Source organism: Lepus europaeus, chromosome 3 (genome assembly GCF_033115175.1).
Source record: "Lepus europaeus isolate LE1 chromosome 3, mLepTim1.pri, whole genome shotgun sequence".
In the NCBI taxonomy this organism is placed as follows: domain Eukaryota; kingdom Metazoa; phylum Chordata; class Mammalia; order Lagomorpha; family Leporidae; genus Lepus; species Lepus europaeus.
This window is the reverse complement of record NC_084829.1, coordinates 34,285,496-34,303,825: the sequence shown is the minus strand read 5'-3', so window position 1 is coordinate 34,303,825 and position 18,330 is coordinate 34,285,496. Positions and strand designations below refer to the sequence as shown.

At 58.1% G+C, this 18,330-nt stretch overlaps 4 protein-coding genes and 1 pseudogene across 10 annotated transcripts in view; all 5 read left to right on the top strand.

The window, feature by feature from the left end:
- The first annotated feature begins 469 nt into the window (after positions 1-469).
- Positions 470-712, top strand: SMIM40 (small integral membrane protein 40). The gene has a single exon (XM_062187440.1). The coding sequence runs from the start codon at positions 470-472 to the stop codon at positions 710-712; it is 243 nt and encodes an 80-aa protein (XP_062043424.1).
- A 3,478-nt stretch (positions 713-4,190) lies between these two features.
- Positions 4,191-5,926, top strand: LOC133756505 (large ribosomal subunit protein eL32-like; annotated as a pseudogene).
- Positions 5,927-7,255: 1,329 nt separating this feature from the next.
- Positions 7,256-11,719, top strand: DAXX (death domain associated protein). 6 transcript variants are annotated; one of them, XM_062185955.1, is made up of 8 exons: positions 7,256-7,342; positions 8,565-8,823; positions 8,978-9,809; positions 9,910-10,124; positions 10,286-10,490; positions 10,620-11,097; positions 11,215-11,437; positions 11,518-11,719. In XM_062185955.1, exons 2-8 carry the CDS (start codon positions 8,617-8,619, stop codon positions 11,575-11,577), a joined length of 2,220 nt encoding a protein of 739 aa, XP_062041939.1. In that variant the 5' UTR covers positions 7,256-7,342; positions 8,565-8,616; the 3' UTR covers positions 11,578-11,719. The 6 variants fall into 6 exon arrangements, with proteins under 6 accessions (XP_062041939.1, XP_062041935.1, XP_062041933.1 ...); XM_062185951.1 differs by lacking the exon at positions 7,256-7,342 and adding an exon at positions 7,373-7,461 and having other exon boundaries at positions 8,568-8,823; XM_062185949.1 differs by lacking the exon at positions 7,256-7,342 and adding an exon at positions 7,373-7,461.
- A 418-nt stretch (positions 11,720-12,137) lies between these two features.
- ZBTB22 (zinc finger and BTB domain containing 22) lies at positions 12,138-15,604 on the top strand. Of its 2 annotated transcripts, none has more exons than XM_062185947.1 (2): positions 12,138-12,207; positions 13,077-15,604. In XM_062185947.1, exon 2 carries the CDS (start codon positions 13,147-13,149, stop codon positions 15,061-15,063), a length of 1,917 nt encoding a protein of 638 aa, XP_062041931.1. In that variant the 5' UTR covers positions 12,138-12,207; positions 13,077-13,146; the 3' UTR covers positions 15,064-15,604. The 2 variants fall into 2 exon arrangements, with proteins under 2 accessions (XP_062041931.1, XP_062041930.1); XM_062185946.1 differs by lacking the exon at positions 12,138-12,207 and adding an exon at positions 12,350-12,432.
- Positions 15,605-15,740: 136 nt separating this feature from the next.
- The window catches only part of TAPBP (TAP binding protein), an 11,943-nt gene continuing 9,353 nt past the window's right edge, over positions 15,741-18,330 (top strand). Inside the window, exons 1-3 of the mRNA XM_062185948.1 lie at positions 15,741-16,030; positions 16,167-16,337; positions 16,549-16,803. Coding sequence (XP_062041932.1) covers positions 15,994-16,030; positions 16,167-16,337; positions 16,549-16,803 — 463 coding nt within the window. The 5' untranslated portion in view covers positions 15,741-15,993. The remainder of the gene's footprint in view (positions 16,031-16,166; positions 16,338-16,548; positions 16,804-18,330) is intronic.

Sequence of the window (18,330 nt, the reverse complement as noted above, 5' to 3'; positions counted from 1 at the left end):
CAGTGCCTCCCAGTCACACACCCTCGCCCCGCGGACCAATTCCAAACTTCCCGGTGGACTCCAGTTGCGGTCCTCTCGCACTGCTGGGACCAGAAGTTAGGAACCCAGCGCTCAGGGACCCGCGACCACCGCCCGCAGTGCTCGCTCTCTGAGAGGCCCGGGACTCTGAGCCTTGAGCCCAGGGTCCCAGCTCCAGCTCGTGTTTCTGTGTTGGCTCTCCGTTTGCAAACCACAGGATTTCACTGTGGTAAAGTTGAACAGAATTTAGGGATTCTTTGGCCCAGGCCTTCCACATCGCATCCACGACTGAATAATTGTTCGGAAGGCTCAGAGGCCGCTCTCTCCTTTCTGGGGTGCGAATTAGGGTCAAGACTGGCAGGTGTAGTACGTCCCACAGCGATGCCCCTTAATCCTGGCTGTGCTGACCAAGGGCTCCCAGCCCCAGCCAGCTGTCAGACCCTGGGTTAAGATGGCAGAAGAGGAAGGTGATGTGGATGAGGGGGATGTGTTCCTAGCATTTGCCCAGGGGCCCTCTCTTCCCAGGGGTCCCATTCAACGCACCTTGGACAAGGTCTTCTTTATCTTCCTCGCCCTCTTTCTGACCCTGCTCATGCTGGAGGCTGCTTACAAGCTTCTGTGGCCACTACCATGGGCAAAGTTTGGGGACTGGCTCTTGAGGACCCCCCCGAAGGAGGAGGAGCTGGAGTTGTGACCACAGCGTCTTTGCCTGCCACAGAGGTGAGAGGGGAGCCGAGAGAGAGAGAGAGAGAGAGAGAGAGAGAGAGAGAGAAATGGGGCTGTCGGGGGCTGTGGAGGGGACACTTGGAGGGTGTACAGCAGTCATCCTAAGTTTCTGCATCTGTTCTTGAGGGAAATTTTTGGAAAAGTATGTAACCCCTCACACATTTCAAAAAATGTCTGACACATACTAATTGTGCATATTCGTGGGGAAAGTGTGATTTGACACATGTATTAGAGTGTGCGATATCAAATCAGGGTAATTTGCACACCTGTCAGCTCAAACATTTATCATCTCTTTTCAAGCCTTGAAATTTGGAAAGCATTCTCTAGCCATTTTGCAGTATACATTAACTGTAGTTACCCTCCTGTGCTGCAGAACACTTGAATCTAATCCTCCTGTCTAACCTCATTTTCCTGTGAACCAAGAGTTCCCTGTCTCCATCTGCTTCCCACCTTCCTAGCCATATTCTACTTTCTGCTTCTAGAAGATCAATGTTTTTAGCTTCCACGTATGAATGAGAACATTCTTTGTCTTTCTGTGCCTGGCTTACTTTATATTAACACAACGACTTACTCATGTTGCCACAGATGACAGGATTTCACTCTTTTTAGTGGCCAGACAATATTCTACTGTGTATATGTACCACATTTTCTTTATCCATTCATCACAGATGGATACTAGGCAGAGCCCATACTTCACCATATATAGTCTGGGTGTCAATCCATTATTGGATGAATAGCTTTCAAACAGTTATTTTTTCCCCCATCCTGCAGGCTGTCTCTTCATTCTGATGCTTGTTTCCCTTACTGTAAAGGAACTTTTTGCTTTGCTATCCCTCACATATTTTTAAGTATTCATCTAAAATTTTTCATCATAGGTGCTGGTGTTGTTGGTCCCTTGCAAGGGACACCAGTGTCCCCTATAGAGAGTACTGGTTCAAGTCCCAGCTCCTGTGTTCCTGACCAAAATTCCTGCTGATGCACCTGGGAAAACAATGGAAGATGACCCAAGTACATGCCACCCATATGGGAGACCCAGGTGAAGCTCTTGGATTCTGACTTTGGACTGGCCCAACCCTGGCTCTTGTGGACATTTGGGGAGTGAACAAGCTGATGGAAGATTTCTTTCTGTGTGTCTCTCCTTCTGTGTCACTCTGCCTTTCAAATAAACCCTGAGGGGCCAGCACTGTGGTGTGATAGGATAAGCCTCTGCCTTCATCAGTGGCATCCTGTGTTGCTGACAGTTCGAGTCCCGGCTGCTCTACTTCCCATCCAGCTCTCTGTTATGGCCTGGGAAAGCAGTGGAAGATGGCCCAAGTCCTTGGCCCCTTACCCAGGTGGGAGAACTGAAAGAAGCTTCTGGATCCTGGCTTTGGATCAGCTCATCTCTGGCTGTTACAGACATCTGGAGAGTGAACCAGTGGATGGAAGACCTTTCTCTCTGTCTCTCCCTCTTACTGTCTGTAACTCTACCTCTCAAATAAATAAGTTCAAAAATCTTTAAAATGAATAAAAATTTCATAAATTAAAATTGTTTCTAGAATATAATTCTTGATATGTTAAAAATACTCAGTTTAAAATAATCATCTTTTTGGGGGGGGCTAGCGCAGTGGCGCAGTGGGTTAATGACCTGGCCTAAAGCGCCAGCATCCCATATGGGTGCTGGTTCGAGTCCTGGCTGCTCCATTTCCCATCCAGCTCTCTGCTATGGCCTGGGAAAGCAGTAGAAGATGACTCAAGTCCTTGGGCCTCTAAACCCACATGGGAGACCCAGAAGAAGCTCTTGGTTCCTAGCTTCGGATCGGCGCAACTCCGGCCGTTGCAGCCAATTGGGGAGTGAACCATCAGGTGGAAGACCTCTCTCTCTCTCTCTCTCTGCATCTCCTCTGTGTAACTCTGACTTTCAAATAAATAAAAAATCTTTTAAAAAATCATCTTTTTGAGTGGTCAAGAGAATAGAAATATTGTGACTTGGTACCCACCAACACCCACTTAAAATAAACGGAACAGTAGGGAACCATTTTTCTCCATCTTTTTTCTTCTTGAACTTGAACTCCTACCATTCCATCTCCCAACAGACTTCTTAAAATGTTTACTTATTTATATCTATTTGAAAAGGAGGGAGGGAGGGAGGGAATGGGAGAGAGAGAGAGAGATGGAGAGAGATAGATATTGTCCATCAGTAGCCAGGACTTGAACCAACACCCAAGATAAAGGATGCAGGCATCCAGGCAGGGGCTTAACACCTTGCACAATGCCCACCCCCTACCCCAGACAACTATATGCTTTTTATTCTTTTAAAGACATTCATTTAGGGGCCGGCACTGTGGTGGAGTGGGTTAACACCCTGGTCTGAAGCGCCAGCATCCCATATGGGCACCGGTTTGAGATCCAGCTGCTCCACTTCTGATCCAGCTCTCTGCTATGGCCTGCGAAAGCAGTAGATGATGGCCCAAGTCCTTGGCCCCTGCACCCACGTGGGAAACCCAGAAGAAGCTCCTGGCTCCTGGCTTCGGATCGGCATAGCTCCAGCCATTGAGGCCAACTGGGGAGTGAACCAGTGGATGGAAGACCTCTCTCTCTCTGCCTCTCCTCTCTGTGTAACTCTTTCAAATAAATAAATAAATCTTTTTTAAAAAAGTATTCATTTAGGGGGGCTGACACTGTGCTGTAGTGGGTAAAGCCACTGCCTGCAGTGTATGGGCGCCAGTTCAAGTCCCGGCTGCACCACTTCCCATCCAGCTCTCTGCTATGGCCTGGGAAAGCTCAAGTCCTTGGGCCTCTGCACCCACATGGGAGACCAGGAAGAAACTCCTGGTTCCTAGCTTCAGCCTGGCCCAGCTCTGGCTGTTGTGGCCACTCGGGAAGTGAACCAGCAGATGGAAGGCCTCTCTCCCTGCCTTTCAAATGAATCTTTTTATTTATTCATTTGAAAGGCAGAGGCAGAGAGAGAGGGAGAAAGAAAGAGAGAGGAAGTCTTTCATCTGCTAGTTCACTCCCCAAATGGTCAGTGCTGGGTCAGACTGAAGCTTGGAATCAGGAGCTTCTTCCAGGTCCCCCAGGGGCATTAGCAGGGAGCTGGATTGGAAGTGGAGCAGCCAGGACCTGAAATAGCACCCATATGGGATGCCAGTGCTGCAGGCAGCGGCTTTACCTGCTACTCCACAGCACCGACAGCAACTATACGCTCTTTTTCTCTTTTTAAACATCTATTTGAAAGGCAGAACTACAGAGGCAGAGGCAGAGAGAGGTCTTCCATCCACTGGTTCACTCCCCAAATGGCTGCAACGACCAGAGCCAGGCCGATCCAAAGCCAGGAGCCAGGAGCTTCTTCCAGGTTTCCCACGTGAGTACAGGTGCTTAAAGAATTGGGCCATTTTCTACTGCTTTCCCAGGCCATAGCAGAGAGCTTGATTGAAAGTGGAGCAGTTGCTTCTCTTCCTCGGCGCTGCCTCCGGAGGTGGCTGCCTTCTCCTCGGCACCATGGCCGCCCTCAGACCCCTGGTGAAGCCTAAGATCGTCAAAAAGAGGACTAAGAAGTTCATCCGCCACCAGCCGGACCGTTATGTCAAGATTAAGCGTAACTGGCGGAAACCCAGAGGTATTGACAACAGGGTGCGGAGAAGATTCAAGCGCCAGTTCTTGATGCTGAGGTAGCACCTTGACAGTAAGGACTCCATTTTGGAGAACCTGAGACTCCATTCTGGGAAGGTGCCCCCCCACACTGTGAGACTCTGGTCTGAAACTATAATCTAAAACAGTTAAACAATAGCAATCTACTACATCACACTTGGCAGAGCATAGAAACCCCCAGCATGACTGCTCAAGCTTGGAAGTGGATAGGCTACACCTGGGTAAATGATAAAAATGTAATTTGTAGGCCGGCGCCGTGGCTTACTAGGCTAATCCTCCACCTTGCGGCGCCGGCACACCGGGTTCTAGTCCCGGTCGGGGCACCGATCCTGTCCCGGTTGCCCCTCTTCCAGGCCAGCTCTCTGCTGTGGCTCGGGAAGGCAGTGGAGGATGGCCCAAGTCCTTGGGCCCTGCACCCCATGGGAGACCAGGAGAAGCACCTGGCTCCTGGCTTCGGATCAGCGCGGTGCGCCGGCCGCAGCGCGCCTACCGCGGTGGCCATTGGAGGGTGAACCAACGGCAAAAGGAAGACCTTTCTCTCTGTCTCTCTCTCTCACTGTCCACTCTGCCTGTCAAAAATTTTTTTAAAAAAATTAAAAAATGTAATTTGTCTATGTCCTACATATGATTAAAACCAATACCTGGATTAATGTCAAGATTATAATTGGAATTGTTAAGATTGTAACTGGTATTGTCAAGATTATAATTGATACTAGTTTCGCATAGGTTTTAGGTCAGCTTGACCCCAGTAACCATGTATTCCCCTCCCGATTTTGTGGTTTTTGCCTTTATAAACCTTGTTGCTGGCAGGCGCCGTGGCTTAACAGGTTAATCCTCCGCCTTGCGGCACCGGCACACCGGGTTCTAGCCCTGGTCGGGGCACCAATCCTGTCCCGGTTGCCCCTCTTCCAGGCCAGCTCTCTGCTGTGGCCAGGGAGTGCAGTGGAGGATGGCCCAAGTTCTTGGGCCCTGCACCCCATGGGAGACCAGGAGAAGCACCTGGCTCCTGCCATCGGAACAGCGCGGTGCGCCGGCTGCAGCACACCAGCCGTGGCGGCCATTGGAGGGTGAACCAACGGCAAAAAGGAAGACCTTTCTCTCTGTCTCCCTCTACTGTCCACTCTGCCTGTCAAAAATAATAAATAAATAAATAAATAAACCTTGTTGCTTTGGGCTTCAGGGTCGAGAGTTCTTTAGGGCATGAGCCCACTCTCCACCGCCGGCAATAAAGGACCATCAAATTTTATCAATGTGTGGAGCTCCTTTGTTTGCACTCGCTCAGGTACAACAATGCCCAACATTGGCTACAGGAGCAACAAGAAGACCAAGCACATGCTGCCCAGCGGCTTCTGGAAGTTCCTGGTCCATAATGTCAAGGAGCTGGAGGTGCTGCTGATGTGCAACAAATCCTCTGTGCAGAGACTGCTCACAACGTCTCCTCCAAGAACCGCAAGGCCATGTGGAGAGAGCGGCCCAGCTGGCCATCAGGGTCACCAACCCCAACGCCAGGCTGCGCAGTGAAGCCAGGCTGCACAGTGAAGAAAATGAGTAGGCGGCTTGGGTGCGCATTTTATTTGTGTTTAAATAAAACCCTGAAAACCGCAAAAAAAAAAAAAAAAAAAAAAAAAGAAAGAAAGAAAGAGGAGCAGCTGGGACTCAAACCGTCATCCATACACGGGATGCCGGTGCCAGAGGCGGAGGCTTAACCCACAGCACCAACTATATGCTCTTATATTTGAAAATCTTTTATTGACCAACCTCTTACATCTTCCTGAAGGTACATATATACTAATTGAGATGAAAAATGTCTTTCTTGCGATTTTAAGACTCTAGTTGTTATAAAAATGAGTTATCGTTACAATTACGAAAACCGAATTTATCAAGCAGCACAAAGATTGTGTAACTTTTTGTATTATGTATTATAAGCTAGAAGAGATTGTGTTCATGGTGCTTCGCTGAAACAGACCACGGGTCTTTTGACTTCAGCCAGGCAACGTCAGGGCTGTGGATTACTGTAAGATGGAGAAAGTCCGTTGTGAAGGGGAAGGAAGAGGGAGAATCTCTACCGCAGGCGCTCGCTCTGGGAGCCCAATTTTGGGAAAGCTGAGGATCTGAAACTTAAATCCTCTTGTCAAGACCCAGTGGTCTTGGCGAGTCCTGTTGCTCAATTTGAAGGCTGCAGGCCTGGACGACTGGCGAGAAGCGACAGGGATTCTCAAAGGAAGCGTCAGGGCTGCAAGGGCTCCCGCGGGCCTGAGGCGCAGGACGCCACCGCCCGCGCGTGGGCGCCGCGCTGTGCCCGCAAGCGCGCCTCGGGACCCGGCCCGGCCTCCCTCACGCGAGGCGTCTGCTCCGGCTCCGGCCTCACTGTGTCCTCGGCTCTCCCTGAGGAGCAGGAGACCACGGCGTCTCCCCTCCGCCCAGCTGCACCACGACAGAGCCTCGAGGGGCCGGGGCCGCCCTCGCAGAACAGCGCAGCGCCGCTCGGGTCCCGCCGGCTTGGACGCTCATTAGTCCTGAGGCGGAGCTCGGACAGCGGGTCAACAACAACGTAGCGACAGTAATACCACCACCACCACCTCCGGGGAGCGCGGTGCTCGTTCGTACGCATGCGTCGACGATGCCCGGCCGGGGACTTAGCACCTGGAAGTGGAGGCGGCGGCCGGGCAGCGGCGAGAGGCGCAAAGCCCATTAAGCGGTGGAAACCGGCACCTGGGAGATAGGAAAGCAGGACCGGAAGCCTCGCTAATAGCCCAGCGGAAGGAAAAGGTTTTATTTCCCCGTTTAGACACGCCTGCCCTTTCCTGAAGCCATGCACAGCCTTGGCGACCCCAGTTCTTCAGCCAGCCTATTCCACTGCCCCCCTCCCACCCCTGGGAAGGGTGGCTCAGTCGTCCCGGCACGCGTCTAGCTGGCGGTTGGGCTCGAGGCAGGAAGTTTCTGACTGGCGGAGTCCCAGAAGCACCAGGTGAAAATAGCTCCGCCGGCTGAGGGCCCAAGTCACTGCAGAGCTGGGGCCGTACAACAAAATGGCGGCCCCCAGCAACTTCGGGACGCCCTGAGGGGGGCATGCCCCGCCCCCTACAGGTCAGTGGGAAGGGAGTCGCGGGCTAGGTGGGCGGCACTAGGCACGCTCGGTGAGGCGGGCCCGCGGCCACTTCCGGAAGCAGGAAGGCTGGGCTCCGTACGACAAGATGGCCGCGCTTATATGCGTGTAGGCGGAAACTCCGCGGCTTCCGGTCTGTAGTGGGGCCTGCGGTGGGAGGGGGAAGGAAGGCGGAGGGAACCATGCGAGGTTCTGAGATCAGCGGCGAGGGTCGTCTCGTGAGACCGTTTCTGAGGTGCGGGCCGGACTGTGTGGGGAGCGAAAACGGGGGAGGGGATATCGAGGGAGCGGTACTGGGGAGACGTGGGCTCTGAGTCTGAGAGGCATGCTCTGCTACCTTATTCCTGAAGGGAAGTGGGGCGGCTAGGGGTCTGACCTGGGGGAGGGGGACTTGGCGGGAAGCTCATCTACCCTACGGCGCGACTCAAGGGTGGGATCCGAGAAGCATCGGGAGAGCCCACTGTAGGTCTCAAGATCGGTTACAAGTCACAGAGAGCGACCAGGTAAAATCAGGGTGGGGTGAGAGGGAGGGCTCTTGAGGTGTCATACTGCAACCCAATGCCCTGGTTTGAAGAAGCCCATCAGAGGGTGAAATACGGAGTTAATTCCAGGAGGGGAAAGGAGAATGGATCGTTGAGAGGAATGTTGGATTGTCTAGGAGTTGGGGTGATCATTAAGGGTGAGGTATGGGTTTGACATGTTTTGGGGTGGAAGGGGCCAGATGTGAGGCAGCCAGAGCGAGTGTGTTTTCCGTGTGAGAGGGTGTCATGGGAATCTGGGAATAGGTCCAGGGGTTGGAAGAACCAACTTGACAACTATGAGAAATAGTAGGGAGATGGAACAGAAAGACCGGAAAGCAATGTGAGAGGTAGAGCTGGGTGTGGCGATTGAATGTTTTCTGTTCCCTGTCCTGGGCCACTTAAAGGGCCCAGGAAGGCATCCAGAGCTAATGGTTGCAGAAGACAGGCAGTGAGGACACTGTTGGGCAGGGCTGGGTGTTACTGAAACCCACGGAGATTGGAAACTGAGCTGAAGGGAGGGGCTATGCTGGAGGGGCTCTTTCTGAGGCCCCATCCCCTTCCAGCAGGAATTCTGAAACCCCCAACACTTCCTCCCTCCGGGGGATTTGATCCCTCATGGCCACCGCTAACAGCATCATTGTGCTGGATGATGATGACGAAGATGAAGCAGTCGCTCAGCCAGGGCCCTCCCACCCACCCCCCACTCCGGCCTCACCCCGGGCAGAAGCCCCTGGCTCCTCTGAGCCCCATGGGGCCGGAGGAAGCAGTAGTTCTGGCGGCAAGAAATGCTACAAGTTGGAGAATGAGAAGCTGTTTGAAGAGGTGAGCTTTAGGGGAGAAGATTCTTATACCCTAGGGAGGGGGATGGCGCACTGGCTCTCTGGTCCTCTCTCCCCCACTAACTGCACCCCCCCTTCTCTCTCTCAACCCCCTCCCTTGTCTCTTGTCCGCTCTCTTCTTCCCCCGAACCCTCCAGTTCCTTGAACTGTGTAAGACGCAGACGGCGGACCACCCTGAGGTGGTCCCGTTCCTCTCCAGTCGGCAGCAGCGTGCCCACACTGTGTTTTTGGCCTCAGCGGAGTTCTGCAACATCCTCTCTCGGGTCCTGTCCCGGGCCCGGAGCCGGCCCGCCAAGCTCTACGTCTACATCAACGAGCTCTGCACCGTTCTCAAGGCCCACTCAGCCAAGAAGAAGCTGAACTTGGCTCCTGCTGCCACCGCCTCCAGTGAGCCCTCTGGGAGTAATCCTTCCGCAGACCCCGCCTCGGAGCCCAGCAATGCTGAGGCCGCTGTCTCTGAGGCCCCAAGGACCCGTGGCTCCCGCCGGCAGATCCAGCGCCTAGAGCAGCTGCTGGCGCTGTACGTGGCGGAGATCCGGAGGCTGCAGGAGAAGGAGCTGGATCTGTCAGAACTGGACGACCCAGACTCCACGTACCTGCAGGAGTCGCGCTTGAAGCGGAAGCTGATCCGCCTCTTTGGGCGACTGTGCGAGCTGAAAGACTGCTCTTCGCTGACCGGCCGAGTCATAGAGCAGCGCATCCCCTACCGCGGCACCCGCTACCCAGAGGTCAACAGGCGCATTGAGCGGCTCATCAACAAGCCGGGCCCCGACACCTTCCCCGACTACGGTGACGTGCTGCGGGCCGTGGAGAAGGCAGCTGTCCGGCACAGCCTCGGCCTCCCGCGCCAGCAGCTCCAGCTCATGGCCCAGGATGCCTTCCGAGATGTGGGCGTCAGGCTACAGGAGCGACGCCACCTCGACCTCATCTACAACTTCGGCTGCCACCTCACGGATGACTACAGGCCAGGTAGCGGGTTAGCGGGGTGCCCGTCGGAGGCAGAGGGGACCGCTCGCCCTCTCTGCCAGGGTGTGGGCTGAGTGCTCTGCTGTCATATCTTCCCATGTAGGCATTGACCCTGCACTGTCAGATCCTGCCTTGGCCCGGCGCCTTCGGGAAAACCGGACCTTGGCCTTGAGCCGGCTAGACGAGGTCATCTCCAAATATGCAATGATGCAGGACAGAAGTGAGGAGGGCGAGAGACAGAAGAGGAGAGCTCGCCTTCCCCAAGGCACCTCTGCCCACCCTGCAGATTCCCCCACAGCCTCCTTGGATTCTGGTGAGGTGTGGAAGGGACAGCAGCCTTCAGAGAGACCTTGTCCTCCCCCTGCGCTGGCCGCCAGGGGTTCCGGGGTGATGGATGGGGTGGGGGGTGTACAGAGGGGATGCAAGAACCAAACCCCCTGAGGCCAGGGATTCCTTAGAGAAACTCCTTTGTCCTCCAGGGTCCCAGTGGAATGGCTTCCCAGGAGTGCCCTACTACCTCCAAAGCTGAGACAGATGACGAAGAAGATGAGGAAAGTGAGGAGGAGGAGGAGGAAGAGGAAGAGGAGGAAGAGGAGGCCACAGATTCCGAAGAGGAGGAGGATCTGGAGCGGATGCAGGAAGGTCAGGGGGAAGATGAAGAGGAGGAGGAGGAGGAGGGAACAGGTATGTAAGCAGCGCGTCGGCCCACTGTCAGTGCCTCCTGCGCGCGAGCCGCCCGTGGGAGACCTGGCCCTCGCACAGCGGTGCTGTCTCCCGTCGTTCTCAGGCCAGCCGTCTCCTCTGCTTTTCCAGGTGAGGCTGGAGACAAGAGTCCCGGGCCTCCACCACCGATCTCCACTGAAGAGAATCCGGAACCCGGCCGAGAGCTCGGCAGGTCTCCCAGGGGGCAGCACAACACAGGACTCAAAGCGCTTGCCTCCTCACTGTTGGAAGAGCCCGCGGCCCGCCCCAGTGTGGGTGCGGAAAGGAACGGGGAGCAGCTTGCGGAGGTGCCCCCGGAGGAAGAGAGCCCTGTGTCTCAGCTCTTCGAGCTGGAGATTGAAGCCCTGCCCCTGGACACCACGTCTTCCCCTGAGGAGACGGACGTTTCCTCTTCCAGGAAGCACCCGGAGGAGCCCATCACCACTGTCTTGGAGAACGGGGCAGCCACGGTCACCTCCACTTCCTTCAATGGAGGTGTTTCTCCCCATGCCTGGGGAGATGCCAGCCCCCCCCGTAAGAAGTCCAGGAAGGAGAACCGGCAGCTAGCGTCGGGGCCTTTAGGAAACAGGTAACAGCACCGGCAGGGCAAGAGGGGAGGAGCCAGGAGGGATGCCAGGGGGCTCTCGAGGCGGACTCCCTCCAGCTCCAGCCCTGTGCCCCCCTGTGAATTTGTTTCCGCACCCAGCTGTGTGGACCGAGAACGAGGCGTGTCTGAGAAGAACGGGAGGAGGAGCTGGCCCCTGCCCAGCCCACCCTCCCCGCTGGCTTCCACGGCCTCAGCCGCGGACTCCTCCACGAGGGTGGACTCCCCCAGCCATGGCCTGGTGACCAGCTCCCTCTGCAGCCCGTCGCCAGCCCGGCTGTCCCAAACCCTGCCGGCACAGCCTGCCCGGGCCAGCACTTACAAGGTAAGGGCGAGGCCCGCTGCTTTGCCCGCCCGCCCGCGCTCCCCGGCGCGCGCCCTGACTGTGCCTCTGGTTCTCCGCAGACGAGCGTGGCCACGCAGTGCGACCCCGAGGAGATCATCGTGCTCTCGGACTCGGACTAGCTGCCCCGTCCTGCCTCCGTTCGTTCCGGGATGACAGTGGAGGGGGACGGGGGCGGGGGACTGAGTGACCCCTTCTGGTGGTTTCTTTTAAAAAATAAGCTTAAGTTTTACACAGAAACGTTAAAAACAATAAAATGCTTTTCTTACTGTATCCTGCCTGTTCCTTGTCTGCCGCAGACGGCGCGGGAGCCCAGCTGAGGGCCGGGCTCCGGACTCGGATCTGCCCCTTCCTAGCCTGGCCCCTACCCCGCTCTCCTGATGCCCGGGTCCCCGGTGTCCGCTACCGAGAACTTTTAAAAAAAAAATGAGCTTCGGCCTCCGAACGCGCTTTACTTTCTCACTCCTAGCGGTAGGAGTAAAAGGCCAATCAGGGCCCGACTCGAGGTTATCTGGCCAATCCAGGCCCGGAGGAAGGGGGCGGGGCTTCGAGGGGCTGTCAGCGCTGGGAAGAGGGCTCTCGGATCTCGCAGACCTGCTAATGGCCACGGCTCGGAGGCGGGGCCTGGGGAGCGGCGGCCGGGACTCGTCGCCAATGGGAAAAGGCAGGCTGGTAAAATTAAAGGGGAAGGAAGACTTCGGCCGAAACAAGTCCCGAGTCTCCGGCGGAGGAGGGGGCCTGACACCTTTAAGGTGGGATGAGGCCACGGCTCTTTAAAGGAAAAGCAGCCCAGTCGGCCGAGTATTGCCCAGCGGCACGGGCGGGGTGCTTGTCTGTGCCTTTAAAGTCGGAGGGACGGGAGGCGGAGCGGAGGCGGAGGGCGGAGGGAGTCGGCGCAAGATGGCGGCGGGAGGGGCCCAGGCTGCAGCTCTGGCCGCCGAGTGAGGGGCGGGGGGGGCCCGGGGGCGCGCGGCCCGGTAAGCGGGGACGCGCGGGGTTGGGGGGCGCCTTCCGGGTGGGAGAGGAGGCCGAGGTAGCGCTTGGGGCGGAGCAGGCGGGGGCGGGGTCCGGCGGGGGCGGGGGTAGACAAGGGGCGGGGTCGAAGGGCTCAAGGGGGGTGGAGCGCAAGGCAGGTTCAAAGGGGGCGTGGTTATAGGTGAGCTGGGGCGGAAGGGGCGTGGCCTTGAGAGCTGTGGGGCAAGGGGAGATGGATGGGGGTGTTCTGTGGAGAGGCAGACGTGCATTCTGTGGAAAAGCAAAGTACCAGACACCCAAAAGGTGGATTTTGGGAAGTCAGGCTCCCAGGGTTACAGGGTCCCGTTCCAAGAGAAGGCGCCCCACTCCCCAGGAGCACCGTATTTCCCTAACCTCCGAGGAAAAGGCCCTGAATTCGGAGTCAGGACACCTGCATTTTTTGGCAGTGCCACTTGCTGGCTGTGTGACCTTGAACGATCTCTTAGTCATTCGGAGGCTCAGTTTCCTCATCCACCAAATGGGTAGAGAGGCATACCTGCCTGAGTTGGGGGGAGTTACCCAGGTGACCAGTGTGAGCATGTTTCTAAACAGTGAAGGGCTGTGTCATTTTAAGGTCTTAGCGCTCTTCTCTCTTTTTTCTCCCCAGAGACCCCCCCGGCCGCCCTTCTCCTTCCTTTGTTCCTGTGGCTGGGGGGGGTATCCCCTCCCACCACAACATGGAGCCATCTCCTCTCTCCCCCAGTGGGGCCGCACTCCCCCTGCCTCTGTCGCTGGCTCCACCCCCGCTGCCCCTGCCTGCAGCCGCGGTGGTACATGTGTCTTTCCCCGAGGTGACCAGTGCCCTCCTGGAGTCCCTCAATCAGCAGCGGCTGCAGGGCCAGCTCTGTGACGTGTCCATCCGAGTACAGGGCCGGGAGTTCCGGGCTCATCGGGCTGTCCTGGCCGCCTCCTCCCCTTACTTCCATGACCAGGTCCTACTCAAGGGCATGACCTCCATCTCACTACCCAGTGTCATGGACCCCGGCGCCTTTGAGACTGTCTTGGCCTCCGCGTACACTGGCCGCCTCAGCATGGCTGCTGCTGACATTGTCAACTTCCTCACGGTGGGCTCCGTGCTCCAGATGTGGCACATTGTGGACAAGTGCACTGAACTCCTCCGAGAAGGCCGGGCCTCTGCCAGCACCACCACCGTCACTACTGCTGCAGCCACCTCCGTCACTGTCCCTGGTACCGGGGCCCCATCAGGGAGTGGAGGCACCTTGGCCCCTGCCTCCGTGGGCTCCGGGCGCTCCCATGCCTCCAGCCGGGCCAGTGAGAATCAGTCTCCCAGCAGCAGCAACTACTTCAGCCCCCGGGAGTCCACTGATTTCTCGTCTTCCTCCCAAGAGGCATTCACGGCTTCTGCCGTGGGCAATGGGGAGCGGCGAGGAGGCGGCCCCGTATTCCCAGCCCCTGCGGTTGGCAGTGGGGGAGCCAGCTCTGGGAAGCTGCTGTTGGAGGCAGACGAGCTGTGTGATGATGGCGGAGATGGGAGGGGCGCGGTGGTCCCTGGGGCTGGGCTCCGGCGGCCCGCTTACACCCCTCCCAGCATCGTGCCGCAGAAACACTGGGTCTATGTGAAGCGGGGTGGGATCTGCCCAGCACCAGCACCCCTTGTTCCCCAAGACCCAGACCTAGAGGAGGAGGAGGAGGAAGATCTGGTGTTGACCTGTGAGGATGATGAAGATGAGGAGCTGGGGGCTAGCTCTGGGGTCCCATCAGGGGGAGGGCCTGAGGCCACCCTCAGCATAAGCGATGTCCGGACTCTGACGGAGCCGCCGGACAAGGGGGAGGAGCAGGTCAACTTCTGTGAGTCCTCCAATGACTTTGGCCCCTATGAGGGTGGGGGTCCTGGGGCCGGGATTGACGACTCAGGGGGGCCGACCCCCTCCTCCTACGTCCCCTCTCATCCCCCGAGAGGCCTCCTTCCCTTGGACGTGCAGGGCAACCAGATCCTGGTTTTCCCGTCATCTTCGTCCTCCTCCTCCTCCTCTCAGGCTCCAGGCCAGCCACCAGGAAGCCAAGGGGAACACGGGCCGACAACGCTGGGGGGCACGTCCTCGGCGGGGAGCCTGGGCGTGGCCAGCACCCCCGGGGGGACTGGCAGTGGGGACGGGAACAAGATCTTTCTGTGCCACTGTGGAAAGGCTTTCTCCCACAAGAGCATGCGGGACCGGCACGTGAACATGCACCTCAACCTGCGGCCCTTTGACTGCCCCGTGTGCAACAAGAAGTTCAAGATGAAACACCACCTCACCGAGCACATGAAGACCCACACAGGCCTCAAGCCCTACGAGTGCAGTGTCTGCGCCAAGAAGTTCATGTGGCGAGACAGCTTCATGCGCCACCGGGGACACTGTGAGCGCCGGCACCGCATGGGCGGGGGTGGGGCCGGACCCGGACCTGGACCAGGACCCGGACCAGGAGGGCCCACCGCACCAGCCCTGCCGCCCAAGAGAGAGTCCCCTGGAGCTGGTGGGGGCAGTGGCGATGAGGCGGGTGGGGCCACACCCCCATCCAGCCAACGCGGCTGGTCCCCGGCCAGTGTCCCCAAGGTGGAGATGGGCTTCAGTGGGGGTGGAGCAGCAAACTGAAGGGGCAGGCTCCTTGGAGTAGCTTCAGAAGAGAGAACAGGAGTGCCACCATGGCCCCTGGGTGGTTTCCCACCACCCTTACTGTCTTCCTTGTATCTCTACGGACTTGTACATATTCTGGAGGGGGAACCACGGTGCACCCCGCAGGCCCTGCCTCCCAAGGTATCCCTGGAACTAAGCCCTTCCTCCCCCTCTGATGGGTACACCCAAGCCCCAGCTCCGCAGAGCAGGGCCCACATTGTGGTGGGGGGGGGGGCAGGGGTTCAGCATCCTGGAGTCAAGGGTTAAGGGTCAGGTGATTGTAGTCTGTGCCTGAAGTCTGTGTTTGTGTCGTCGTGGAGACCAGGCCTTTGACCCTCACCCTTGTCCTAGAACCTACCTTCTGTGGCAGGAAGCATCCCTCATTTCTGTCCTGTCTCAGCCCGTGGGGATCCCCAACTCCGCTCTCATGGGGTGCGGGTGGAGGGCGAGGGAGTGAGTCTTAGGAGTACAAGGTTTTAATTTTTTTAAACAATAATTAAAATATTTATTGGTCATTTCACTTGGCTTCCGGACCGCCCCTATGTGTTTGTTGGTTACCCAGCGTAGGTAGAGGAAAGCTAGGATAATGGTTCTGGGGGAACGGGATGGGGAGGGGCGGGCAGGTGCGGGGAGGCTCTCGGAGGGGGAGCCTAGGTTCCGGGAGGGCTCCAACTTGGCGTTGCTGGGTGGTCCAGGAGGGCCGAGGTGCCCACTGAACTGGAGAGGATGCTCCTCGGTCGCTACGTGGCCAGTGCGGGAGGCACCAGCCGCCCACGCACGCGCCCTCACCTAACCGGAGCGGGGATTTCCTCCGTCCGGTTCTGCTGGCTTTTGGAGGAAAGTGAAAGTGAAAGAGGGAACTGGAACCAGAGGCTTCGAGGCTGAGAAGACTGAGGAGGGCGCAGCGCCATGAAGCCCCTGTCCCTGCTCGTCGCCGTGGCTTTGGGTGAGCGACCCCCGCGACTCCTTGCCCGGGAGCTGCGAGCTGGAAATGGAGGGAGGCGGCTGCATCCCGCGCCAGGGTGAGGGGTGGGTCACCCGACGTCCCGGCCGCGCCCCTCACTCGCGCCGCTCTCCCCCAGGCCTGGCGACCCGCGTCTCGGCTGGACCCGCGGTGATCGAGTGCTGGTTCGTGGAGGATGCGCGCGGGGGCGGCCTGAACAAGAGGCCCGCGGCACTGCTGCTGCGCCAGGGACCCGGGGGACCGCCGCCCCGGCCGGACCTCGACCCTGAGCTCTACCTCAGCGTGCACGGTGAGTCTTCTGGGACTCGCCCTCGCCTCTGCCGCCCGCAGCGGAAGCCCTGCCCTTTGGATAGCCTCAGTTTCCCCCTCGGTGACTGAAGCTGGCCCAGCCTCACCTCTCTACCGGTAGTCCGTGCATTTGAAATTCCCCGAACACTGCCCTCCCAGCCCCTTTCCCGCCGTGCGCCTACAACTGCAGCTCCCCTCTTGGGCTCTCGCAGATCCCGCGGGCGCCCTGCAAGGCGCCTTCAGGCGGTATCCCCGCGACGCCCCTGCGCCCCACTGCGAGATGAGCCGCTTCGTCCCGCTCCCGGCCTCCGCCAACTGGGCCAGCCGCCTGACCCCGGAGCAGGACTGCCCGCGGGCCCTGGACGGCGCTTGGCTGATGGTCAGCGTGTCCAGCCCGGTCCTCAGCCTCTCCAGCCTCCTGCGACCTCAGCCGGAGCCTCAGCCGGCTCTCATCACCATGGCAACAGGTAGCGGGGTGGGGGGAGGCGGAGATGGGCGGGGGACGGCTGCGGGTCCCGATCGGCCGGCGACGCGCAGTGCGGACCAGGTTCGGTTTTCGCTTTTGCAAAGCGGAGCGGGTCGGCCCGAGCTACTCTGCCTCCGCCGCGCCGGCACCCAGCAGAGGAGGGCGGGGACCCGCGGCGGGAGGGCGGGGCTTCCGCCCCGGGCCTCAGCCCTGCGAGGTGATGGGGCCGGGAGGGGCTCGGGAGCGGAGCTTCTGTCTGCGCTTCTCCCCGAGCTGTGCTGCCAAGCACCCTCGCCTTTGGCAGTTCACCTGGTTCCAAATCCAGCCTCTGAGCCTCGCCCGTGCCCACCCCGCGCGCGGCGGCCGCCTCCCTCAGGCGCACGGGCCTGCGGTGGCTCGGCTCGCCCGACAGAGGGCGCTGGCGGGCCGTGGGGCCGCGGCGCGAGAGCGGCCGAGCCCGCTCGGTGCGCATGCGCAGGCCCAGGCGGTTCGGGTGCCCCCGGGGCTCGCCTGTTGCGGGGCTCGGCCGGGGTGCGGGGTCGGGGGCTGGTTTCTGACTGGGCTGCTTGGGAGCGTCCCGCTCCGAAGTCAGGGCCAGGGTAGCGGCCTGGCTCCCCTCGATCTCGTTTTGGTCAACAACCGAGCCCCCGCACCCCCTTGCGCCGTGCTCTGCTCTCCGCGGGGCACCCGCGGGGCCAGGCGAGCGGACGGCCCGCGCCCCCAGCCCTGCCCAGGGCCGCGCCCGTAGCCCCAGCGCCTCCCGAGGCGGGGCGGCACTGGGAGGGCTGTGTGGGCGGGCTGCGGGCTTCCCCGAGGTGGGGGCATGCGCCTCCCGCTGTGAGATGTGGGTGCTGCTTCCCACTGCCTGCCCGTTGTTGTGGCTCTCAGGGGGGGCAGTGGTTAATTTATTCACGGAGTCAATAAACAGGTATTAGCACCAAGAATAAGCTGGGGCTCAGTACTTCGCAGTCCAGGCTGCAAATAATCTTACTGGAAGCTAAAGTATACCCACACCAGTGGATATACTCTCTCCAGGCCAATTATCAGACTCTGTTAGGTGGCCTGGAGCACTATTTTTTTTCTTCTTCTTTTTTTATAAAACTCACCAGAATGTTACGCTTGAAGAATACAGCATATGAAATCACAAGAAGGTCAAAATGAAGTCACTAGGCTTCAAATATATAATACGTTATCAGATGCAGCAAAATATTAATTAACCTGAATTCCGCATCAGAAAGAAAACAGGTGTGGAAAAATAGCTAAGTTTACTTGAGAAACAGATATACTGAAAATAGAAAGTGTAAGGATGTGATAGTACAAATTAGAAAAGCCAACACTTACTTATTTCTCTAGACTAGACTACCTTTGGTACTTAAACGTTTTATTTTTATTTATTTTTTAAAAAAGATTTATTTATTGGGGCCGGCGCTGTGGCGCAGTGGGTTAAAGCCCTGGCCTGAAGCGCCTGCATCCCATATGGGCGCCGGTTCTAATCCCAGCTGCTCCTCTTCCAATCTGGCTCTCTGCT